At 38.8% G+C, this 26665-nt stretch overlaps 1 protein-coding gene across 4 annotated transcripts in view; it reads right to left on the reverse strand.

The window, feature by feature from the left end:
* Positions 1 to 26665, reverse strand: part of UTRN (utrophin) — a 362109-nt gene that overhangs the window by 243162 nt on the left and 92282 nt on the right. For all 4 annotated transcript variants that reach the window (XM_050973004.1, XM_030235269.2, XM_018916973.3 and 1 more), the window contains 15 exons: positions 23084 to 23176; positions 21553 to 21630; positions 19719 to 19811; positions 18696 to 18868; positions 15237 to 15352; positions 14064 to 14227; positions 13256 to 13459; positions 12093 to 12274; positions 11236 to 11386; positions 9704 to 9823; positions 8876 to 8977; positions 5929 to 6036; positions 5169 to 5348; positions 3726 to 3892; positions 1276 to 1399 (listed from right to left, as the gene is read on the reverse strand). In XM_050973004.1, coding sequence (XP_050828961.1) covers positions 1276 to 1399; positions 3726 to 3892; positions 5169 to 5348; positions 5929 to 6036; positions 8876 to 8977; positions 9704 to 9823; positions 11236 to 11386; positions 12093 to 12274; positions 13256 to 13459; positions 14064 to 14227; positions 15237 to 15352; positions 18696 to 18868; positions 19719 to 19811; positions 21553 to 21630; positions 23084 to 23176 — 2055 coding nt within the window. The remainder of the gene's footprint in view (positions 1 to 1275; positions 1400 to 3725; positions 3893 to 5168; positions 5349 to 5928; positions 6037 to 8875; positions 8978 to 9703; positions 9824 to 11235; positions 11387 to 12092; positions 12275 to 13255; positions 13460 to 14063; positions 14228 to 15236; positions 15353 to 18695; positions 18869 to 19718; positions 19812 to 21552; positions 21631 to 23083; positions 23177 to 26665) is intronic.

Raw genomic sequence — 26665 nt, forward strand, 5'->3', positions numbered from 1 at the left:
TCCACTCTCATAAGCTCTAGTGCTTTACTCTCAAACATTTGGAGAGGGAAATTATCCATGACTACCAAGACTTTTAAAGGAAAAAGCTCCTCCCACAAGTTGTACATATCGGTGAACATTCCTTTGTGAGTAAATCGGTTGAATACATCCACAGAGTAAAGATGAGTTCTTTGGCCACAAAACCAAAACTTCAATATCCTCTGTGATTACAACACAGTATCTCCAAACTAAAATATTTTTGAACCTCATGTCAAAGGTCATTACTCTGGTTTAGGCTTCCTACAGTACATTCAGAAGCACGCACTTATTTGCACAGCTGGGAAGAACAAACTCTGTCCTATCCACTTAGAGCCCAATCATTTAAAAACATTACTGTTCATGGGAACCTGGTGTTAATCCCAGGACCTCTTTTTTAAAGAGCTATAAACATTCTTAAAAATCTATAAATAAAATATTGGGATAGTTGTTTTGGTTTTTATTTCCAACAGTACCGCCATTGCCAAACATGTCTACTGGCACCATTTTCCACCAGAGCACTATGGAGGAGCCTCTTTATAGAGATTTTGAAGTACTGTTTTTGATTTCAAAAGCAGATTCAGGTCCTGTTAAAGCTCCAGTAAGTCTTCATTAACAAAGAATGCTCAAAAACCAGAAAAAGGCAAGAATACATTCCTGATAAGGAATAGAAAATAAAATGGTTATTTCTCAGCTCCCACAAGTTTCTGTAAAATTATGTAGTCTGTTTTGCAGGACAGCAATACTGTACGCAAGTTGTAACAATCAGGTTTTCTCCAAAATTAATAGAGCAAACAACATGTCCAAGCATTATAACAACAAACTACATTGGACCCTGGGTGGTACAGTGTTTGAGGAGTGTTACTGCATGATTCAAGGGGTCTCTGAGCACGCCACTGGCCTATTTCTACCAAAATTATATAATTGGCGTCAGCCAAGGCCATTTCCAACTGTGAAACATTAAACCATAATATGCTACTTAGTGTAAAAGATAATAATCCTGAAGACAGACATTTTTCAGAACTCCAAGGGAGATATCAGTATTTTATGTTTTTAGAATTTCCGGTGGATAATGCAACAACACCAGCAAAAAAAGTCTCCAGCTGGTCAGAGATTTCCATGTATGCTCAGTTCTGAAACTATTTAACTGAGGGACTTAATCCCCTCAAAGCATGCAGATCAGCTCACACCTCCAGCTGACAGCCAGCTTAGATACAAAGTAGAGTATTCACTGAAACATGCTCTATCTCCCCATTTTACCTTCAATTTTTCTTTCATGCCTGAAGTCTCTCTCATCTTCTTATATTCTTTGATGTCTGTGGCCTGAATGGCAGATTTTGATTTTGAAATCCAGTTCAAGAGCTCAGTACTTTCAGCATCAAACCTAGTTTAAAAGGTCAGACAGTGGTTTATTTCCTGGTTTCAGTCACTCTGTCTTAAAAATCAAGTCTTAAAGTTCATTATTCAATCCCAAACCAGCAAGGCTTTATATAAAATTCATGCTCCTCATATTACTACTCACAAGAAGAAGGGACAGACTTTTAAAAGCCTACTATAATAAAAAATTATACCCACAGTATCAGCTTTCAGGAACAAATTGAGAGTCATGGTGCAATTTGTTTTACACATAGCTTCACACAAATTATAACCATATCTTTTAATATGTTACAAAACAGATCTCTCAATGCCAAGTATTTTGAAAGTAATAACTAGACCTCAGGAACAAAACAAACAATAATTGCAGTTCTAAATTTCAAAAATCTGCAACGCTATTTTGTCTGAAGGAAAAGCTAACAGGGGCAGTGACAGCTGACAAACATTTTTGCACACTTAGCTGACAAAAGATTAACTTACACCTTACTTGTTTTGTGCACACATCTATACTAACAACTTTCTTACCCCTATGACCTCTAAGCTACAACCTAACACCACCTAAAAAGAGACCAAATCAACTCCCAAATTAACCAGTACTATACAGAACTTGAGAGATGGACACATACACTGTACAGACCACAAGCCAGGTTTTATTACAATTACATTACTTAAAAAATCCTAACATGGAATAACAGCACCCCAATAAATGCAATTGTCAATTGAAGTTTCCACTGGAAAATTGGCAAAACTCCACTTACTGGTCATTTGTTGGTTTTAAAAGACACAAAACAATCAGAAAGTTTATGACCTATTTTTACCCCTGGTTTTAATACAGTTTCAACTCTGGGAAAACAGATGACAGAAAAATCACTTTTGCTTTCAAAACCTATAGTAGTTTCTACAACTTAGGAGACACAGACATGACAGATGGCTGCTGACTGCTTTACTGCCCTGGCACATCCAGATGCACCCACCACCCCTACCAGAGCCCAAAAGGTCTGACCAGAGCCCTCAAGAGGGTTTGGGCAGGTTCCTTACCCCTTCAAACTTCCATTCCTCCTCCAGAAAAAAATTAATTAAGAAGCGTTGTGCAAACACACAGTGACTCCCTAGTCTTAATGCAGCCTCTATTGTATCTCTGAATGATCTGACAAAGATTTAAACCAGTGATACTTCAAGGAAATACTCATTTCCTCAGCCAAGCACAAAAAGCAAAATGTTGAGCACACAGCATTTAATTTCTTAATTTATATTGAAACAATTCCTTTAGTTTTAGGTATGCTATTTAATAACAAGAACTCAACACAAGCTGTTAAACACTGTTTGGATTAAGAGGAGAGAAGGTTCCAGGAAAACTTGATAGCATTTTTAGGTACCTTCCAGTACCTAAAAACTTCCAGTACCTAAAGGGGGTCTACAAGAAAAACAGAGAGGGACTCAATGGAAAGTGTATTGATAGGACAAGTAAAAGAGACAAGTGTATTGATAGGACAAGTAAAAGTTAAAGTGAGAGAGAATATATTTAGATCACATATAAGAAAGAAATTCTTCAGTATGAGGGTGGTGGGATACTGGAACAGAATGCCCAGAGAAGCTGTGGATGCTCCATCCCTGGAAGCCCACCAGACCAGACTAGATAAGGCTCCAAACAACCTGCATTAGTGGAAGGTGTACCTGTCCATAGCAGGGAGGTTGGAATGACATGATCTTTGAGGTCCCCACCAGCCCAAATGATTCTATGAGTCTACATAAGCAAATGAGCACCAGCCACCTCAAAAAATACTTGTCAAAGGAGATATCAGTGCAATATTATTCTTATAACTAAATACAAGAGAGATGGAAAATGTTTCTGGGCATCATTTTTTTTTTTGCATGGTTTCTCTCATTTTTCCCATGTTTTATGAAGATTAGAAATAAATAATAAATCAATCAAAATGCTTGACATTTTCACACCACCTGTTGAGCAAAGATGAGAAGATGCTTTGCTTAAAGTAAATATAAATCTGTCTTTTCAGCAAAGGAGCTGAGGTACAAAGGATTGAAAGCCTGCTTCTATGAGTAACAAAACATCCCTGTTTTCCTTTGAAATTAATGGAAGCTACAGGTTTTCTGCTGCTCTGAAAACAAGCCTGTATATAAGATTCCATTCCCCTTCAAAGAATCACAGAATTGTTAGGGTTGGAAGGGATGACTGGAGATAATCTAGTCAAGCCCCCAAGCCCAACCTCACAACTGCAACTTAAGTACTGCTCACTTGCATAAAAGAAGGATCAAAAGCCAAGGCAGTTTCTGTAGTATCCAATGAGCAAGAGAAAATTGCAGTGACATGTACTTACTTTTTCTTTGCTTCACTGTCCCCTGGAATTTGCCTTTTCTTTGGGAGTGGTGGTGGGGGCAATTCCTGTCTGGACTGTTTAACCACTACCTGTTCCTTCAATGGTGTTTCTGCAGCAGTCTTCTGTGAAACCTGTGACATTCCTACGCTTCCTACAGCTTGAGTTACCTATACAAAATAATTTAGGGCAAGGATTATGTGCCATTTTTACACAAGCTGAATTGCTTTTTCTCATTTTCTTTTATTCAGTCATAAAAGCCTGTTCATTCACTCCCACAAATGACCACACTAAGATTTTGTGAAGCGCTTCTATCATATTTACACTCCAGAGAAAAAGATCATTATTCTTATTTTACAGATGGGAAGCAAGCATCAAAATTCTCAGTTCAACTAGAATCATGCCAGTCCAAGCAAACTAAAATTAACAGAAGGAGCATTATATGTATTTTCTTTCATAATTTCTTCACAAAAAGAACAAAGTTACTTAGAGTTTATTACTACCAATTCTACATTTGGTACTCTTACTCTATAAAACAAAGCCTCCTCATGGAGAGCTGATACACAGGGAAATTTTCCTAAAAGCTCACTCGAGTCAATAGAAACCACCCATGCTCTTTATCAGGTTATAAGGTAAGTCCCTAGAGACTCAACCTGTAAGTTCCAAGTATGTGTTTGATCTTTAAGGGGAGTGAAAGGATAGAGACAGGAATTGGCATTCTCTAGTGCTTTGACTCAAACACAAGAACAAATTAAAGCCACATGGCTGAAATGAGCCCCTACCCAGACTGCACAACTCATTCACTATACATTAAATGGATCATGAATTGGTGCCATGGTTTTCACCATAACACATTAATAGCAGCAGAAAAAGCACATATGAGTTATAAAGCTGTCAAATAAAACCCTCACAGAATCCAGTAGGAGTTCTGTCTAAATAAAAACATTACCAAGCACTCAAAACACTAAAATAAACATTGAATAATCCAGCTTGGCTATCATCATTACATGTCAAACAAACAACTACTCTATTTTCAACAGATGAGAAATCATACTCACAGAGCATAAATACTTGTATGACTCCCATTTATTTATCTATTCTGGGGTTTGGGTTCTGCCTTTGTTTTCTTTTAGTATCAGATTTAAATCCAGTCCCAGCACTCTTATAATGCTTAAAGGCATTTGCATTGACTGATAATACATGGCAAGCCTGCTTTACTCATCAGAAAAATGAAGCTTAATCTGTGTGAGAAAGGAGTAATAGTACTGGTCAGGTTAACAACCTGGACTTTTGGAGACCAAAAACACAGGCAGCTTTATCAGCCCCATGTGAAAAAGCACTCACCTACCTCTCTAGCCTGGTGCCTGGACAATTTTGCTGACACAGTGCAGTTTGCATACATGCAGTCATACAAAAAGCTAAAAAGCAATAAAGCCTTGTAAATACCTGGTTAGAGCAATCCTCTAGCTTCTGAACCAAACTGTCCCACCTCTGAGTTAGCTCTTCTTGATCCTGATCAATTTTACTGGATGCTCTGCCATTCCCAAGGATTTGGGCCACATCCTGACCTAGTTCATTCAGCTGATCTAGCGTTTGTCGTTTCATACCCAAGTCCTCTTTTAAAATCTGTAGTTAAAAGAAAAGATTAAATTAGAACATCAAGGATTCTACTTCCCCCAAGTTTTAATTCCACAGCTAAAAGGCAAAGGGGTTTGAAAGAGTGGTGACAGGGTGAAAGACGTACTACCTGAGCCAGATGAACAGTTCTTTTGTGTAACAAAAAGCACTAACAGACACTCTTTTTAAAGAGCACATCCTTGAAACATCTCCTAGAGGAACCAGCAGTATCTCTTCAGTGACAGTTACAAAAGATTAGCTCAGGTACAAGCTGCTCCAATGAAATAAAGAAAAATCCACACCACAAACCTATACCTTGGAAAGCACAGCTGACTGGTGGCCTGTGATAACATCCAAACCCTCTCAAAAATCTGAGATAGCTGTGTCAGAGTTTGGCACACCAACATGGAACAACCATGGAGTAAATAGTACATATGTTTTGAATTCAAGTGCAAGAATCTGGCAAGGAAAGAATGTTGGCCTGGCTTCTGTATCATGCATTCACAGCTCCTACTAGGGTCAAACTAGTTATTTGCCACTCATCTAGTCTATGAGATTTTATGGGATAGAGCAGGATATCAATACTCACTGCTAGTTTTCGAACATTCACACTCAGGTCTGTTTGATCTTTGAAGTTGCTCGTCTGGACCTTACTCAAAGCCTCTTCTTTCTCTGTTAACCAAGCTTTCAATAAGCACTGCAGATCATAAGAAAAATAACACAAGAAAATACCAAGATTGTCAAACAGCTATTGACAACTACTTCTTTAAAATCTTTGTATTCAAAGCGCAGTTCTGCAGTCTTTATTTGCTGGAATTTCAATTGACTTTAACAAAAATAGTATACAAAAGAGTACAAAAATACCAGATTAGGGAAGCAAGTAATACTTCCAGCAAAACAATTTCAACAAAACTGTTTCTCAATTTATCAGAGCACATCTCCCCCAAGTTATTTATATAGCAAACAGATATCCACCATAAAGCTAACATAGGATTTATAAATCATAATAGAATATATCAAAATGGCATGCATGTGTTCTTTTGTTTTCCACCCTTCTTCCCCTGCGACTCACATGCTGTTACAAACATTTTCTCACAGAAGTGACACCCCTGGTAATTCATATTCCTTATAGTCCAGACAGTTGACCAAAGACTCAGATACCAATTAATGACTTCCCTGTTTATGGTACCTACTTTCAATTGCAAAACAACTTCAGAAAATCCTATTTCATTAACTACTGGAAGCTGGAATGGTCCTAACTCAGGGACATTTCGTTTCTTCCTTTTTATTTTGCTACAAAACCTGTCCTGGATCTCACTTCTCTTCAGTCACACAGCACTCCTGTAGTAACACCAGCAATAACAGGCATCTAGTACCTGGAAGGATTTTATGTACCCTATATTATGTCCCCCATAATGCTGCTGCTGGACAGCAATCTCCATGGACTAGAATGCCCATCTCTCTATCAATCTCAGTTGCACAGCCATTGGTGCACTGCTATTCCACTCGGCTTAAAAATAAATCACAAAAAAAGACAGACCTTTTTGTTCTTTGAACAACACACTTCACAATAGCCACCAGGTTCCCCATCCTAGCTGTGTATTTTTGGCATTGTCCCAGAACTTACTATAGCAACTTTGGGCCACAGGGCCGAGGCAATTTATATTTCCAAAGTAACCCAATATGCAATCTACAGACAGAAAATATGATGCTCATTGAAATGCCAAAAGGCAGTGAGAAAAAAATTGTAACACCACAAACTCTGGAAAAATCATGCTGGCATCCCAACCAACATATTTTATGCATAAGAGGAGCTCAAAAACTTTTCATGCGTTCAGCTAATTTCTGCTAAATCAGCAGTCAAAGATAACTCTCCCTAGAAAACTGAAACATAATTACCACAGTGCTAAGAAGTCTCTGGCACTGATTGAGGAATTTGTTTCCTGAGCAAGGAAGGATTGTGTTGACTTGAAAATGTGGTGTACAAGAGCTTTCTAGGCAGCCACAAAAAGACTGATGCATCACTGTTGCTCATCTCTCTGTGTGCTTGGACAACACAGAAAATGCTTGTAACAAAGTGTTTTAGTTACTTTTATGTTATGAAAGTGTTTGTATTCAATTTTTAAGTAGTTTCAGACTGTAATTTTGGTAAGTCACTTGATCATAATTGTGGATTTGTAATTCAAGCCCACTAGTAATAAATGAATTGTTCAGGTGAACAATGAGTACAAAAAGTCTCATGTAAACCAGCTAAAACAAACTTCTATTTCCTCTTTATTTGCTATCTGACATTCTACATTAAGTACGCTGATTGTTTCACTTTTACAGATCAACATAGCTACACACAAATTAAAATTAGCTGAATTCAAATGTTCAACTCCAACAGAACATGGCACTTCTGGCAGTTTTGTAATAGTCAAAGAGTGGTCCCCAAACAAATGTAAGGGTGGAAAAGGATGTTGATATGATGACAGAATCATCAAAACTAAGAGCACTTGAAGTCCACACCTCGAACATATACAGCAAGGATTTTGGGAGAATCCTTATTTCTCAATTCCAAGTTACCGTGCCCAAGAGTTGCCAGAAAACATTAGCACACAATTTTCTGGATACACATACACAGATGACAAAGCATTATTTTAAAGAAACATATATAAACAGATACTTGGCATGCGATAAACCAGAATCTTAACCTTGGGTCCATATTAACAACAAGGTCACATGAGCTATAAATTCAGTGTATCAATACAGATATGGGAGAGGTAAGGGAGAAACACACAAGGAGTCCCAAAGAATGCAGACAAAACATCCTTGTCAAAGAAGCCAGGCTGCAGCTGATACCAGCACTGTTCTGCTTCTTTCAAATGTCTAAACAATCTCTGAGCACTGCCTTGTTTAAACAATAGCTTACAGTGATAAATATGATGTTTAAGAAAAAAACAATTTCAGTAAAACCTTCAAAGAAAAGAACAAAATATTTTCAGCTGAGAAATGAAACAAGCTCTAGTTCTAGGCATACAAACAGCACATGTAGCTGTGTTACCATATTTTTTATGCCATCAGTTACTTGTGTTTGAGCAGTACTTTTATGTAAAATACATTATATAAAGGCAAGAAAACACTTTAGTACTGCACAATTGTGTATATGTGTTCATGCTGGAAGCACATATACATTAATTAGGAAGATTTCTTAATTACAAAACTACCCGATGGGAAAACGACAATGAATTTTCTAAGTATCACTGATATTCCCGCTTGACCATTTTACAAGATACCTTGGAAATTACTTTACAAGGAGCTATAAACTTCTATTCTTAAACTTTGGAAAAATACTTATCTTGCACTTTAGAGCTACTCCTGTCCTCAAAGAACACAATGAACCCAAACAATAACAAATTCTAGGCTTTCAAGGTTTCTTTTCCATGAAAAAAAAACAACAATCCTAGTCAGAGCTTTGATTCTTAGGGCTTTTTCAGTTTGGTTTTTTCCCTTCCACAAATCAACCAGTCACTCTGAAAAGCTGAACAGCTACTCACCTGTTCTTCCAGCAGCTCCTGCCACAAAAGCTGAATTTCTTGCAGCTTGACCCGCCGATCCTCAGTCCAACGACAAACTGCTGTCCACCGCTCACCAAGCCTCTACAAAAGCACAAAACACTCAGAAATGATCACGAACCTCACAAAGAAACTCCAAAACCAAATAGTCAAAAGTGTGATTTCTGCTTCACAGTAACTTCTTTCTACATTATATCTACTTCCCTATCCATTATTGATATTGCCGCATTGCACAGAGCTGGAGATTAACGCTTTCAAAAACACTTACATATGGCCTGAACACTGATCTTGCTTAAGTCTGAGTTATTTGATTGACATAAAAAGGAATTAAAAGAGTAGCACGAATTTTGTTTGAAAAAATTCTGTCTCACGTACTCACTGTACTTCAGGTTATAGTCCTAAGTGACAAGAAAACACTTCATATGATATTCCCTAGATAAATTGTGTTCATGTCTTCCAAGTATTTCTCCTATGAGATTTTAGCTTTCTTAGGAAAACAACTTACATGAAATTAGAGTTGTACTATGAATCTTCCTATTTAATGAAACAGCTGAAAGGATATTCTACCAAATTACCCAAGTCATTGGGAATGCAAACAGCTTGACTGAGCTTGAAAGTCACCAAAGCACTTTTGCAGTTTTTGGCTTGAGCTGATTTCATAATTCTTTAAGCTATTATTGTTCCTAAAGGAAATGTTATTTTAAATTATTTTCTAAGATAAATTGTCTTCAAACACAAAAATGCTGATTAACAATTACATGCAAATTTTTCAAGCACCTAATCAAAAAAAAGAGGGCTCTAAGATTTTACCTGCAATTGTTCCTCCAGAATAGCTGTTGCACTTTCCCCACTGCTTTCATCAACAATGACCACCATGTGTGTTAGGGAGTTGACCTTCACCTGTTCTGCCTCTAGGTCACTCTGCAGGCTCTACAAGAACAAATCAGAGGTTACCAACTTCGAATGCATTTGCTAATCTGCTATTTTGGCCACAGTGACTATCACAGCAGCTGTGGCAAAAGAACTTTGGTATTTCAGATTCAACAGTTAAGCACAGATTTTACCACTGGCAATCACTGCACAGTTTAAAAACTCTAAGCAAAAGGCTGCTAGAAATGAACCCAAACCCATTCTGTTAAAATGCTGTAAAAGATGAAGTGCTTTCACTTGGATGCCCCATACTTGACTACGAGAATCACATGACAACTGCACTGACTTTCCCTATGTTTGATGTTATACGTAGGAGAGCTTAAGTGTTTCTTCACAAGGTTGCTATTGTTAATGAGCAAGCAACATAGGGCATGCCAAACAGAAATCATTAAGAACACTTATTTTTCAAGAGTTGACAATATAATTTCAAAAGTATCAACAGTGCAATAACTGACCACGATGCTCTAAGATAATAGTTGAAAACTGCAAAAAACATGCAGCTCAGATTAGTTTAAAAAATCTGTAGATTTAAATATTCATACAACTTCTAAAAGAACAGATTCAATGGTTAAAGCCTACTATAAAATATCCCTGCAAGATCAACACACCTTTACAGTACTGTAAATATCACTTTTTATACCAGCATATCCTAAGCTACTCTATGAAACACATGCCTCAAACTCTCCAGACTTTGAAAACAAAGGACAGGAAACTACATAGACTAAAAATACTCCAGTGTTCTTGTTCTGTGAGGTATGTCCCATGCTGGGGAGAAGGTCAAACCTCAGCACTGAGCATGAAAACTAAAGCTGCACCACAATAAATATCAAAAGGACATCTTTCTCCTTCACAAAAACATTGCAGGGTAGAAAGGATTTACACCTAAAAACTCAATTAAGAGAAAACACACTTCCAAAATATTGCACAAATGAGAAAGCAGTGTCTAAGCCCTCCCTTAGGATGTGATCCCTGTAAAAGCAGGGACTGGAACTGGTGACTTGGAAGGCCCTGATGATTTTGACTCCCACATTATTTTAATGCGCAAGTCTCAAGCAGGCTTTAGTAATGACTGCCAGTAATTAAGGGCAAGTCTGCCCATAGTACCCTTACGTACCTGTCCCTCACATCAATTTACCAGGAGAGGCCATATTCTCTGCACAAAGTAAGGGTAACAATTTTCCCTAAAGGTTTCATTTCCTGCATGAAGCAAATATAACAGCTCCTGCTAGTCAGCAGTACTCAAATGTTAAGTTAAACCTCCTAATTCCTTTCTACACCATCATCCTTTTCCAAGCACCAAATACAGCCATACATGACTCTTGGCAATCAAGTTTCTCAGTCAAGGAATCCACCAATGTACACATCTTCCAAATACTTCTCCTATACATATTACACAAAAGCAAAAGGTTTACCTTATGTTCTTCCAGCTGTTTTTGAAGTGACTCCAAATCTTCCGCTAGGAGCTGAGATTCCAGCTTCTGAATGCGCTCCTCTGTGACCGTCAGCCAGTCAGACAGCTGCTGCAACTGCTGCTTCTGGAGCTCCATCAGCATGTCGTGCAGGCTGCAGGGGGAAGCACAGACTTACTTCAGACACAGCTTTCCCGAGGAAAGGAACTAAATTCTAGTTCATATAGGAATGGTGCAAGGCCATCCATAAAACTGTTACCTATAACCAAATAAAATTTTCACCCTTTAGCTAAGAAACACAGATAAGTATTCTTGTTTCTTAATAAAAAATGTTCATTAGTTATGCAGTTTATATCAGAGATTGTTTCTTCCAATGGGGATTTGCTGCTAATAAAGCCACTGCTGAAAGTCAATCAAACAGTTTCTCCATTGACGGGCAGCTCTTACCTTGGTAACCCATATGTAGGGAAAAATTCTTCTAAAAGTTTTTTAATTATGTAAATAGATAGATATCCTTAGATATCCACATCCACTATACACTTTATTGACAAACTTAAATGTGTGTCTAATATTGTTTCAGTAGTTTATGCAACCACTGCATTTAAATACCATATAATTAGTCTGGCAAATCTACATAACAATTCACAGAGTACTTTACATAATGACCAAAAAACCCCAGACAGTTAAACACATTCCTTTTGTTTCACCCTAAAGTATGAAGGAGGATTTTGTGTCACAAACTGAAATGTTAATTCTAAAAAAAAGTCTTACAAAGGGATGCAAACCAAATTCTCCAAAACATAGCAAACACCACAGGTCAGTCCTGAACCTCTAGAAGAAGTTGTGTGCCATGAACTCACCGGGACTGCCTGTCCATGCTCTCCACCCTGAGTTCCTCCCAGCGGGAGTTCAGCAGCAGCATCTGCTCCTGGATCTCAAACTCTTCTTCAGGTGACAGATTTCCCTGGGCCACCAGTTGGTTTCCAGCCTGCAGAACATTGCCCACACTGCTCTGGTGCGCAGTCAGTTCCATCATAAAACCCTGGAAATGGTCCAAACAGACATCACTGTGAGGCCCAATCGGAGTTTATGACTTGGTAAATATCCTAAAAAACTATAATGTTTGAATCAGAGCTCAAGAGGGAGCTGAAGCCATCAAATGCATGATGATGGCAGACCTGTTCCTTTCCTTGACACAAGATTTTCCATGCACTACAAAAATTCTGGATCCAGTAAAACAAAGAAAAAAAAGCTGACCACCTCAATGAAAGCTCCATTGGGGAGAAGAGAGCCTTTAAGCAAAAGCACCAAAAATATGAAACAGGGATACACCTATGGCCAACAGAACACAAAACATCTGAAATGTACTGTAGGAAAGCAATTAGAACCCTATGAGTTAGCAACATATATTTACTGTAAATCTAGAACATCTCTTCCTTTGCTTCATGGCTTTAAAACCGTAGCACAAGGGAATAATTTCTCCTATTGATCAGCATTCAAACTCTATCTTTGATTTTATACAGTAAGCTGGCATGGGAAAAAACTAAAATATCTAACATGGCAATCACCTTCTAGCAACATCAGGACATTTTTTCAGATTTAGAACAAAGTCAAACCTAAATTTCTAACAAAGCAATAATTTGGAAGCATCAACACATGTTTCTGAAAGAAACTATCCTAACCATCACTGAAGGACCACTGAATAGATTTACATAATTGTCAATTTCAGCATTACCCTTATGTGACAGCAAGCAGCATAAGGCTGACCAGGTTTTTTTTTAACTGCCAGCAGGGAAGTACAACTCAGTCTGAGATCAGACTGCCTTTGTATTATGCACACCTGTAAACCAGTCACCAAAGGCTGATTAAAAAAATTACATTAAGGTTTCAAAGCATGCTTCAATCAAGGTTCTTTTAAAAAGGAGAATTTCACCTTGAATAAAGGCTAGGAAATTAAAGTTTTGCAGCTTATTTATTCACACACAAAAAAGAAGCCAAACCACAACAAAAGAATGAAGCTTACTTCATGGGTGGAAAATTGTTCTTTGACTTCCTCAACATCACCAGATATTTCCTCCTGTTCCCGAAATGCATCCTCAGCTGACAGCAGCCATGTAAGAACTTCTTCCAGAGCAACTTGGTAGCTATCCAAGTCCATATCCACCTCTGTCACTGTGCTGGGAGTCTCTGCTCTAGAACTGTCCTGGTCTTCTTCAAGTGCCACAGTCTAGGCAGCCAAGAGAAAAGAGATGTCTTAGAAGTGCACAGAAGATGCCCTCCCAAACAGTATTAAAAACAGAACAACTAAGATCTCTTGCAAGCTTTCATGAAATGTTAAAAAAATTGTTGGATACATTTTAATGAGAAAGGCCATAGTCACTATAATAAAATGCAAGTTCATTAGTAAAGAACCTGAATACAAAATACAACTTTAATCTTGCTCTGTCAACAGTGAATCTCAAAATCAACCAAAACCTCATGACTACCACTAACCACCACAAGTTCCATGGAAAATTCAGCTAAAGACTGTGGACTAGTCTCTTCAGCTGATCAAGACATATGAAACAGAGAAGCAAAAAAAAAAAACAAAAGGCAGCATAATACAAATGGAACTTTATATCTCAATACACAAGATTTTGTACACCTTTCAGAAAAGAAAAAGGAAGGCAGAAAGACTGAAGTTAAAGACAAAGAAGTTGCTATGATTTTTCATATTTTCCTAGTTATGTTGCCCAGGACAGAAGGCATGTTCCAGAGATCACTGACAAATATGAAGATCAGCTAAAATTACAGCTCCAAAACAGAAAGGCTGGCTTTGATGACAAACACACCTGCTGCACATTCAACTCTCCATCCTCACATTCCTGCTTGTATCTCCTTGGAAGGGTTTCCACCTCCCGAATGTCTTCCATTGTAACTTGCTTAGGAAGGACCTCAAACAAAGACGTTAAATACATAATAATGGACTTTTTGTCTGGGAGCTGTACAGCAACATCTGCATCAAAAAGATAAAACACGGGGAAAAATAAATGAAGACAATTTTTTAAATCATTACATAGAACACAGGTAACAATTCACATATTGTCCTGTCAAACAGCCTTTCATAAACTCTTAACTTAGAGACCAGCCTGAACACATATTGAAAATAGCATGAAGGAGGGGGAAAAAAAAAAGAAAAAGAAATTTCTACATTTGGAAGTGAATGAACATTAAAATCTTGATCTTTTTGATGTAAGAACTTAGACATGAAGTTGCTAAGGAATAAAATCCCTTTCAGGAAAATTGTTCTGAACCATCTCCTAGGTAGAAATCTATCAGGGACAGTATCCTACATAAACAAACATTTCCACTTAGGCTCTATCCCCCTTCCCATTGCCAGTCAGGTAATTTTTGCATTTTCCACACTGGAAAGAGTTTCACTGAGCCAGGTTCACTTCTCTTGGGTTATGAACAGTACCCATTCAGTGAATATTTTTATTTTTCATAAGAAGGTGGTGCTCATCTTACAGAATGAATCTTTGGAGGCTCACTTCAAAGCAGAGCATCAGGTCAGTATTTTTAAAAGGAACCATAAAGGTTTCCTGGTAAGCATTCCTAGGCAGCAACTGCTACTCAGTGTGTGTGTAGAGAACAATAAATTCTGAGCTCTTAAACCACCCCATTCTACAGAATGCACTACTGCACCTGAAAAGCACACACCCTTGCAGCACAGCTCCTACCTAAAAGGAAACAAATTCACCATACCAACTTCACCTTCCTTACACAGTCCCTGGATGGAAAGTCAACCCAAACCTTAATATTCAAACCACCAAAGCCTACACATGTACATCTGTACCCTTACCCTAACAAATGGCATTTGCTTAAATCCAAATTTATAAGTTTGAAATTAAATAGCACTGCTCAAAGCTGACAGAATTGTTATTCCTACTTAGTATCAATAGAAGAAATTTCTTTTAAGAGAGCTCAAAAAAAGCTTCTTGTCAAGTAAAACAACTGCATCCCACCTTCAGGATCCAGTAGTTTCTCTATTCCTAAGTGGTTCTTGGCTATGTTGAAAGCATTTTCCAGTCTCTCAACCGGAGACATCTTTGTAACTTTATCCCAGCTGAATAACTCAGGTCTAAAAGTGAAAGCAAAACAAGAATGAAAGCAAATTTATACATAAGAAAATTCCATACCATGCAGAAGATCAAGTTAGGCATATGATAGTAGCTACCCAAATAATATATTCATACACATATATACCAAATACCAACATAAGTGCATATACACAAATGCAAAACAAAAAGCACAATTCTCACTTATTAGTGATAATCTGACGATCACAATTTAATTGACTGTATGCTCACAGCGACATCCACCTTCCATTCCATGTCCTAAACAAAGCCATTGACTGAAACAGGAGATCAAATACCACTAGCAAGAACACAAGCTTTGTTTAAAATTTATCCAAGAACCAGTTTTCCTCAACTGTTTCTTTTAAGCATTACTATTACTACACATTTTCTGCATCAGGCACTGTTGGGTAACCAAGAGTCACTCTACTCCTGGAAAACCTCGTTCCAAACTTGTGATGTGGCTCAGTGACCATCCCAGGCCATCACAGCCAGGAGAAATGTATTCTCCATCCCACTCCCTCACTCTTCCCCACGTTTTTTTTCCCCCAGTAACAAACAACAGCCTACAAGAAAACATCCCATCACAAGTGCTCATGAGGCCCAGTGCAAATCAGGCCAAGGAGCTGGTCCATTTGCAGTGTCAGCAGCCTTCATCTAAGATCAGTGTTAACCCAAGGGCATCTCCAGTCCAGCTGTGCACTTAAAACATGCTGGTGGGTCTCAAGGGGAAAGAGCAGAGCACACAGCAGGAAGCAGAGGGAGCAAACAGGGCCCATTCCAAGCAGTACCTACAATTGTGGGGCACGATCAGTGAAGTGCTGCAGCAGCACAGCTGCAGAGCCATTAAAACACCCTCCATTCTCCTGCAACAGTGGCTTCTCATCAAAACACTGCTATCGATTCTGTACTTTATAGAACTTGGGGAGGAAGAGATGGCATGTCTTTAATTCTTTTAATATTTGATTCAGTTGTAAGTTGACTCAGAGTACCCTTTATCATCTCTCAAGTCATTACATTTGTGAAAGAGGAAGTCCCTAAGCCAACAGAGTCAAAAAGCAAAAAGCCAGAAGAAAGCATGGTGAGCAGGAACAAAGATATACCTAGCAGCTCATGGAATACTGTACAACCATGCAAAAGCAGCAAAGATTCATGTAAATCTTTAGTAGATACTGACTTTGAAAACAAAGCCTGTAATAGATCACAACTAGGTACTTACCTAAGAGTGAGAAAATCAAACCAAAAAGCAGAATTCAATTCAAAGAGGAGCTAAGCTAATATTAGTAAATGAAAGAGAGCAGTACAGTAAAATGCTAATAAAATAATATGAGGTAATAGGTTACTTACATACTGCAAATGTTACAAAGTTATTAGATACTGTAACCAAGAGGTAGTACAACTAACAATTGCTGATAGATACATAATGAGAAAAGAAAGATATTAAATCTCTTAATGGAATCCATTAAAATTCTCCTCTTTCAAGTGTCATATTAAACTAAAATATAAAAGCAGTATTGAAAAATGCCCCTTAAGTAGGGAAGCATTACTATCTGGGTAAGTTAAATAGCTTTGTTGCCCTATTGCTTCTGGAACCTGCCCCAATCTCCTTGTTCCTTGCAAGTGCTTCTTAAGTCTCTACTTCAAAGCTGAAAAGAGAAACCCAGCTCAAGACTTCTTAATAGTATGGGGAAAATGGTGCTTCTGTGACTACAGGACTTGTGCCCAGGGACAACAAAGCTGAATTCTGGCATGCCAGCCTGCAGCTGTCAGGCTCCAAGGAATATGGAATAAAAGTCTCAGACCCAGGTTTTAGGAAGTCACAGGAAAGCACAGCTACTGAGTCAAAAGCTTTCAGCTGAGGCTTTTGCTACTTAACAAGTGCTCTGAAATGGGCAGAGACTTCAGATCCTGTAAAGCCTAAGCACATAGTTAAAACAAAAGGACAACAAACAGCCTAGAACTAATTTTTCTACTTCTCTCAGGTCACCTAGGTTTCATTTGTGTCTAAAGCTGGCGCACTCTCCATCACAAAGCTTCACACATTCAGCAGCAGAGCAAGGCTACTACAGGCAGTTGTGCTTGTAGGAAAACTTTACCACAACTGCTCCCACAATACAGGGGAGGGACTTCCTAATACTTGTGATAAATTCCAGTGAGAGGTTTGGCAGTATTGCTCTGTCCTTACACAGCAGTCCTTCCAAACTTGCAGAAGCCCTCAGTGTGGTGCTGGCCCTCCTTACACAGCCACGCAGCCTGAAGACAAGCCAGCCCTGGTCCAAGTGACACAGTGGTATGTCAAGGCAGACCTGTCCTGAAGCCAGCGAGCCTGTGACAGAACCCATTGCAGTTACCACAGGCCAAATGGGCACTTTAGAGCAGGCTCAAAGTGAATGTATGTTCTGCAAACACTTGGCATCTGCTGGGTGTAAATCTCAGTGTTTGTAAAGCATTTGTTGTGTCAAATGCCTAGTGACCAGGAGGGTCTGGTTAAATTCTAAAAATTATTACACCATTTCCACGTTAAAATGGTTATTTATAGGTTAGAACAGTCAGACCTTGCAAAGCAATGAGCTGACTTCTTTAAGAGACACTGGATTGGAATGGATTGCCTAGGAGATCTCAGAGATTTTTAAAAAGGAAGTAAAAAGAGGTTTGCAATTTTAATAGAATCTGTAATAATGATTTATTTAAACTACTGAAGATTCTTGCAAAAATCAGAAGCACAAAAATCTGTGCAAAGAAAATTTAACTCTATTCCTTATAAAGTATAATGAACAAACTAAAGGATATTCTAGATACCTAAAGTGTTTGATATTCTCCCCTACAGTTCTCCTGAAGGAACTGCATACATTGACTTTCAAGCACAATATATTAAAAAACACCAGAAAAGCTACAGAGCCTCTCATTTCTTCATTTTGAAGCTTCTGTATCTTCTTATTGAAATGATATGGCAATCTCCAAGGGAAGAAATGTTTCTTTTTGCAAAGGAGGGCAGGTAGGAGAGAAATTCAGGCGAAGAAGATGGTCAATTCCTCCTTCTCCCACAGAGACCCTTTCAATATATTCACTGTAAAATGCACACCAAGTGGGATGCACCCCCACTTCAATTAGCAAATGTTTTTGCATGTGCAGGAACTCGGCATTACACTCCTGCCTTGGCTAAAGCCTTTGCAATATGCTGGCAATGTCCCACCACTGCTATTGTTACCACAAAAAAAGACAAACAAACAAGAATTCTGGAAAATGAATCACTGAAATAGGCCAGAAGCTGTCAAATGTTCAAGCATGAAGACACAGAAAAAAAGCTGTTTACTTCACTAGGTCAAAGACAAGCTGTTTGCCACTTACTTATGTCTGTGAATCACAGCATTAAAGGCGAGTCCATCAGCCCAGCTCGTGGTGAAGTTCAAAACATTGACCTGACTGTAAGGTCTGGTGGACTGGCGAACCCAGCTCAGCAGTATCTTCTCACTGTTGGTCTGCTGCAAATCTGACATGATGTTCTTCATGACATCCTTTACCTGCAAGACAGCAACAACTACACCTTACAAACATATTCTCCTTACAAAACGAAACTACTTCACAAATCATGGAAGGGCCTCCCCATGAAAAGCTATGAATCAAACTCCAATTCCTCACATGAGATTTGGGAATAGCAGTCTTCAAACCATGTTTGCCCTCTACTGCTTACAAAAGCCAATGACGATTCATGTAATAATGACATTACACTTACATTATGATCCTCTCACTCTCCTTGGTGCTGTCTGTTCTAAGCATAGGGAATAATACTCCTCACTGCCTCGAGCTGTGGTTCCACCAGTAAACAAACTACAAAAATACAGCTTGTATAGGCTTTCTGCAAGAAGAGAATATCTGCTCATCCTACAAAAGTAGTTTGTTGTTTGGGTACTAGTTATACACATCTACCAAAGTCCCTCCAAGTTAATTCAATGATTTTCCCAGATACTTAGATAAACCAGGAACAATTCAACCTATGAGACTAACAAACCTATAAAGCAGCTGTAAGATGCAAGACAAACACAGCTACCTAAGCAGTAAAACACTACCTGCCTCAAGCCCTTGAGGAAGGAATAGAAATACAATGCTTCAGTCCGAAAAGCCTCTCTGCAATTTACACCAGCAGGAACTAAACTGAGCAGCTGAGCACAACTGGGCATATACAAGAATAGAGATCATGGGAGGCAGCCAATAGACTTTAAGCAGAAATCAAATACTGGCCTGCCTTTATTTACCACCCCAAAATAGAAGCAGTATTTTCTGCCACCAAAAGCCTGGGAAGGTTTGAGAAGCTCACAGCAGAACAATGTACATGATTCCTGGAAAGGAAGAGATCTCACAGTAGCCTCTCACCTGCCAGTGCAAGATAATGCTCCACAGCAACCCCAGCGTCAGCTTGTGATTTCCATCAACGATGTCAGTTCCTCCAATATTCACCAACTCCACCTGGAGAGGTTGAATCAACTCTATTAAACACTTATCACAGCTCCAAGAAACAACCCCACCCCACATCCCTGGCTGTCCAGCCAAGTATTACCAAGGGCTCTGAAAAAAAAGTAGTTGAAGAGAAAAGCAGAGTTGACAGAAAATTGTTCATCTGAATTTGTCATGACAACTGCTTAAATAAACTTAATGTTAACTGCTTAAACTGCATGACAAAAGATGGCACCAAAGAAGATTTTCCATGGGAAGAGTTTTATTCTCTCCTCTAAATATACAGGTGCATACTAGCAGTCAAAATGGAAAAACAAATTCAAGTATAAAGAACCTGAAAGGAAAATAAAAGTTAAGCAAGTTTGGTCCTCAGCTATTTTTATATTTTAATTTGATTTACAAACCAAAAAAATTACTTTCCTTACTTGGAACCATTCTGCTTAAAGGATGAGGTTCACAGAATTACTTGATCACCAACACCCTAGGTTTCTCTGATCCTTGCAATATATATTTAAACACTTTTATAAATTATTTCACAAGTTATGAATATTGCATAGCCCACAAACTCTCAAACAACAGAATGCAACTGCTTCTCAGTGGATGCCTTTTCCCTCCATCGTAACACACAACGCACTTTTTAATGAAGCAAAGCAGTAGGCATAAATCAACTACATGACCCTAACAACCTTCAGCTAACTAAGACCATCTGTTTACTTCCAGAAACCCAGATGCTGTCAGCTTCAGGAAGAAATAATTAATTATTGCAATTCAGTATTGTTTCATTTATTGTCATAATAAAATAAATCAATTTCAAGCTGAAAAACTCATTATTTAGCCTTTAAAAAGTTAATCAATATTTACAGTACCTCAAAGAACAAAAAGAACCCACTGCCTGCTTTGTCTGCTTCCAAGAAATATGACACTAGTCCACCAACACAGAGGGGAAATTGCAGTATAATACAGCATGTTGTATCACTCTTCAATCAGCAGTTTATATAAATATGCCTATGCTTTCTTGTATTTGATGTATTTTATTGCCAAAATGTTCTTATTACGTTATTTTAGTGACCTGACATTCACAAATAGAAATTCTAAGTATAGACAGCCCACTTAATAGGAATTGTTTGTCAAAAAAGGAAGAAAAACTAAAACCACTTTACTACAGCACTACTGTCTTCCAGGCATTAAAAACAATTATTAAGCTAAATAATTATTTTTATTTTTCTTAAAGGGGAATTTGATTTTGTTTGTTTGCTCTTCTGACCAGTCACCAAAGCTGCAAATTAGAAACACTATACATTTGACACAGAGATGACAGAAATCAATGAAAAGACCTCCCCGAAATGGAGAGCAGGATAGAGCCACAAAACCTGCAATCCCCTTACAGATTCCTGCACAAGTTATGCAGCATTATTTGATTTTTTTTTTCCTGCTGTTTGTTTGAATCAAAGCTCCAAGGCACCTCTTTCTTGGGAGCTGCACACATCTCAACAAACCACAGTTTTGTGATACCATTTTTACACAGTTAAAAATACCATACACAGTTTATTACCATTATTAAGTTTGCATTTTAACATCTTACAAAACTGCTGGACAGTAAAATTCTGCATCATATAAGAAACCATGAGCAGTTCACCCATCTCAATGAGGTCTCATTTTAGACACAAAAAACCTTTACTCTCTGCATTCTGAACTTATTTACATACAACAATAAACTAAAGAATCTCTCAAAAAGCTGTGGGAAAATGCTCACATTGTTCTGATGCAAGACTTGCAGCACTCGGTTGACGTTATTTAAGGCATGTACTCGTGTGGAACCTCGTTCTTTAGGCTGAAAAAAAAAGTTACAATCTGTTCAACACCAGAATTAATGGACACACCAACCAATATTAGAGAAAAAAATCTCCATATTTTCACTTCTTTCTTTTAGTAGTAGTGAGAAAACCCAAATAAGATCATTCACAACAATTTCAAAAAGAAAACTGGTCAGAATAATATTCCCCAATTCAAGGCACAGGACAAGCTTTGGATTCAAAATGTTTTTCAGCCCATCTTCCTTAAGTCCAAAATTTTTATTCCCAGCATCTACAAAACTATAAACCAGTAATGCAAAGGCAAAGGCAGAGTTCCTGGGGAAAATCTGAGGCTTTTGAACATTTGCCAGAGTACTTGAAATTTTCTGGCTCCCAAGAGAGAACAAGCAGCAATTTGTTTTTCTGGCACCAAAAGGCTGCTAAATCTTTGCATACTGGGAAGAAGTTGTGCTTCCTGACTTTCTCTTCCTTTTAATATCAGGGGGAATAAAAAAAAAAAAAAAAAAAAAAAAAACAAAACTTCCACAACCAGAAAAAAAAATCCCACCAATAAAAACAAACCTTCAACTCTTGACAATACCTGCCACTCCATTTTCTTTTAATCACCATAATTTAATTCCTGTGGCAGAAAGTGATCATACTGCAAGAGCATGAAGCTGAACTTGGAACACAGTAATCAATTTAGAAACAAAAAAAACCCTCATGTTGTTTTCATCATACTTCAAATCACACCACAAATTATTAAAAGTAGTACCAAAACACACCTGCTTAAAAAATAAAGTAAGCTTGCAATGTGAAATTTTGAATGACTGAAGGTTCCTCATAGGGCCATAAACAAATTTGATACTTAGTATAAACAGTGAAATCAAGAATTTAATCCCAAGTAATGGCACAGGTTTCACCATATTTTATGCATCTTTCTGAAGAGCCATTAATGTTAGCAGGGGAAGAGTTTTCAGCCACATGCACTTTCCCATACACATTTCAAACAGTTTTCAGCGTTTTCTTGTCTGTAGATGACAAAATTTTTCAAAAGAGATGCAGATTTTTACCTAGTAGTTGTTGTCATTTTACTTTCTTTTTGTTCTTTAAGGGATCTTTCACAGGCTTACTAGAAGCCCACAGGGATCCAGCTGAACACAGGTCAAACTGATCATCCAGAAACAGACCTTTAAAAGATCTCTACTAAAAAATACACTATGTGAACAACACCACTGATTTTACATGCTTTGCTAGACAGCATGTAAACCCTCAAGAGAGGTTCAGGCAGGTCAGCCTGACCCTCTATCTCATGACTGGAGTTCATGGGAATTTCACTGGAGCTGTAGACGACAAGTACACATTACAAGCAAATTAAGGTTTTAAATAAATTAAAATTTTAAAAAAACCCCATGCCTCAGTTTGTGTTTTGTTTATTCATTGGTCTGGGTTTTTTAATAAATGGAAATATGACTCAAATGTTTCTCTTACCAGAGGTTTCCCCGTCAGACCCTCCAAAAGGTCCAAAAGCTTCCTTCCATCTTTGAGATCTGTGAACATGTCTTTCACTGGGGCCTTCCCACTCTGCAGTAGAAAGAAAAGAGTAATAAAAGCAATGTTTAAGCAGAACTTCCCTGAAAATACTTTCCCCTTTGTATCTTTTAATTAATTCTTAATTGGCACTAAAAGTAGTAAACGAAAGCTAGGGGACTGCTACAGTGATCAAGAAGGAACCCTTCCCTTTCAAAGTGTTACTTTCTTTCCTCCCTATCACTGTGGTTCTGTGCATCAGCAGCCTTGTACTAAGGAACCAAATCAGCGCATCCTGGCTCAGATTAGGGTGCATGCATGAACATGCAAAGATGGCAAAGAAAGAAAACTTGGCAAGTTTGAGGAGTCATTTGAGAAAGAATGCTTTGGTTTGGCTGCATCTAAAGGAAGAAGAAACAGAGGCTTTTCAGAAAGCTATTGGGACAAGTTCTCTCAGAGTTTAAAAAAAGGACAAAAAATTACTTGGAATCGAGCCCTGTGTAAGGTGACACAAACACCAGTAGATTAAAAGGTATTCTATTTATTGAAACAAATTAATCACTTTCTCTAGCATGGAAAAGAATCATCATGTGAAACCCAGAGATGCTCTAAATTATAAATTTCTAATTTTTGCTTTCTTCGGGACTGAAGGGACTGTGCAAAAATCATGGCAGATGAGAGTGGAATCATGTTAACCTTTTCCATGCTTCCTTTTTATATTATCTCTTCTTGGACCATAAGAAAGTTACTGTGGGACAGTTCTACAGGGCAGGGGGAAAAGACACAGCCAGCCAGCAACTAAGTGCATTTGCTTTGTAATACTCAACTGCTGGCTGCCAAGAAGTCAATTAAACTACTGCTTTCAGTAGTTTCTTTTCCTCAAATTGGCACCCTTCCAAGTGCCAATTTGAGGAAAAGAAAACTATTTTTTAAGTACGACAAAAAGATCCAATATTGCTTTTTCCTGTCACCTTGACTTTTTAACATTGCTCTTCAGAAAGAAAACTGTCAAAGACCCACCTTATATGACATAAATTAGCTGGCATAGATCTCTCACTTATCTCCTCCTGCCCTTCAGCTGCTGGTAATTGCCAAATACTGGCTAATAAAACAGAAAAAAGAGAACTGTACAGCTCCAAGAACCCTGGTTTTGGTAAATGTCTGGTTTTCCCCAAAATTCATACGGGTTTTTCTCAGGTGCTGCATTTAGTTAGATTTGATACTATGAAAACTACCAACACAAAAAAAAAAAAAGTCAGAGTTGAACAGCCGCAAAGAAATAATTTAGTTCCATGTACAAAAACATAACTAAACCTAACAATTTCAACCAGCTAAACAGTGGTAAGTATGATCTTTCTCTCAGAGCACATACTTTTCACAGATGATTCAGATGCTTCACAGCTGCATAACAACTTAAACCAACTTTTAAAGCATGCTGGAGCCTACAACAGGACAACTGGCTGGAGAGACCAGGAGAGACCAATGGCTGCTCTCCACCTGGACTTCAGCAAATCTTTTAACACTGTCTCCCATCATATCCACATAGGCAAACTCAGGTGTGTGAACTGGACCAGCAAAAAGTGATTGAGAACAGGTTGAATGGCAAATCCCAGAGGGTCCCAATAATTGGCACAGGGTCTAGTTGGAGACCTGTTGCTTATGGTGTCCCCTAAGGTTCAATAGGGGGCCCAGTAATGTTTAACTTCTTCATCAATGGCTTGGATGACTCCTTAGCATAGTTCACAGACAACACAAAGCCGGGAGGAGTGGCCAATACCCCAGAGGGCTGTGAAGCCACTCAGAGGGTCAAAGAGATGGGCAGAGGGGAACTGTATGAAATTCCACAAAGGCAAGTGCAGGGTCCTGAACCTAGAGAGGAATAATCTCATGCACTGGGTACAGGCTTGGGCTGATCTGCTGGGAAGCAGCTCTGTGGAGAAAGACCTGGGAATCCTGGTGGACAACAAACTATTCACAAGCCAGCAGTGTGCCCATGTGGCTAAGGAGGCCAATGGTATCCAGGGGACATTGACCTCCACTGCCGGGAGGTCAAGGGAGATGATCCCATCTCTCTACTAGTCCCTAGTGAGGCCACTTCTCACGAGGCACGCGTGAGACTCACGAGTGCTGTGTCCAGCTCTGTGCTCCTCAGTACCAGAGAGATGTGGAGCTCCTGGAGTAGCTTCAGCAAAGGGCAACAAAGTTGATCAAGGGACTGGAGCGCCTCTTACACAGAAAGTCTCAGGGAGCTGGGCCTGTTCAGCCTTGAGAAGAGACAACTGAGACATGATCAGTGTCTGTAGGTACCTGAAGGGAATGTCCCAAGAAGATGGAGCCAACCTCTTCTCAGTGGAGCAACAGGACAAGAGGCAACAGGCAGAAACTGACAGAGGTTTCACCTGAACCTAAGGAATACCTTCCCTGTGCAGGGCACTGCACAACAGAACAGATTACCCAGAGAGGTTGTGGAATTTCCTTCACTGGAGATGTTCAAAAAAACATCCTGAGTAACACACTCTAGGGCTCCCTGCCTGAGCATGGTGTAATACAGGAGGAGATCAGCCACAGAGCAATCAACCCATTAAAATTTAGTTTACATTTGGTTTGCATCACCACACTGAAGACAGTAAAAACAGGTTGCTAAGGGCACTAGGAAATTGTCCATATGACCAGGAAAGCAAGCAGTAGGAGCTAACAGAGGTCTCTGGATGCAGTTATAGTCAAACACTCATTGTGAAAGCAAAAAACTAAAAATAAAACAACCAAACTTCTTAGTCATTGAAGTGTGGGCCTCTCCAGAGCAGGGGAGAGGGGGATAATCACTTCCACTGACCTGCTAGCCACACTTCTTTCTACAAAGCCCAGGGTATGATTGGCTTTCTGAGCTGAAGCACACATTGATGTCACATGTCCAGTTTTTCATCCACCAGTACCCCCAAGTCCTTCTCCACAGGGCTGCTCCTAATCTATTCACCTCCCAAGTCTGCACAGATACTGGGGAAGGCCAGAATGCAGGTGCAGGCCAGGACCTGACCTCACCAAACTTCACAAGATCCATATGGGCCCACTTCTCTAGGCTGAAATCTCTCTGGGTGACCTCCATTCCCACTTGCAAATCAACTGCACTTGCTCAGTGTGGTGTCATCTGCAAACTTCCCGAGAGCATACTCAAACCCACTGCACGTCATTGGTGATACTGAACCCTTCAGATCACATTATGGACCCCTGAGGGACAGCACTTATTTCTGATCTCCATTTGGACACTGAGCAGTTGCCTGCAAATCTTTGGATGCAGTTGCCTAGGCAATTCCTCATTTATTTAACAGTCCATTCATCAAACCCCTATCTCTCCAATTTGTGACAAATGATGTTGTGGGAGACACCATCAAAGGCTCTACAGAAGGAAAGCCTTGATAATTATACAATTAATTATAATTATATATAATCAGAACAGCACACATATATATAACACCAAAACTGAGATTGTTATAGCCATACATCCTCAATTAATTTGCTGCCATAGGTCCAGAAGTTAAAACGGAT

This window comes from Serinus canaria, chromosome 3, assembly GCF_022539315.1.
Source record: "Serinus canaria isolate serCan28SL12 chromosome 3, serCan2020, whole genome shotgun sequence".
Taxonomy (NCBI): domain Eukaryota; kingdom Metazoa; phylum Chordata; class Aves; order Passeriformes; family Fringillidae; genus Serinus; species Serinus canaria.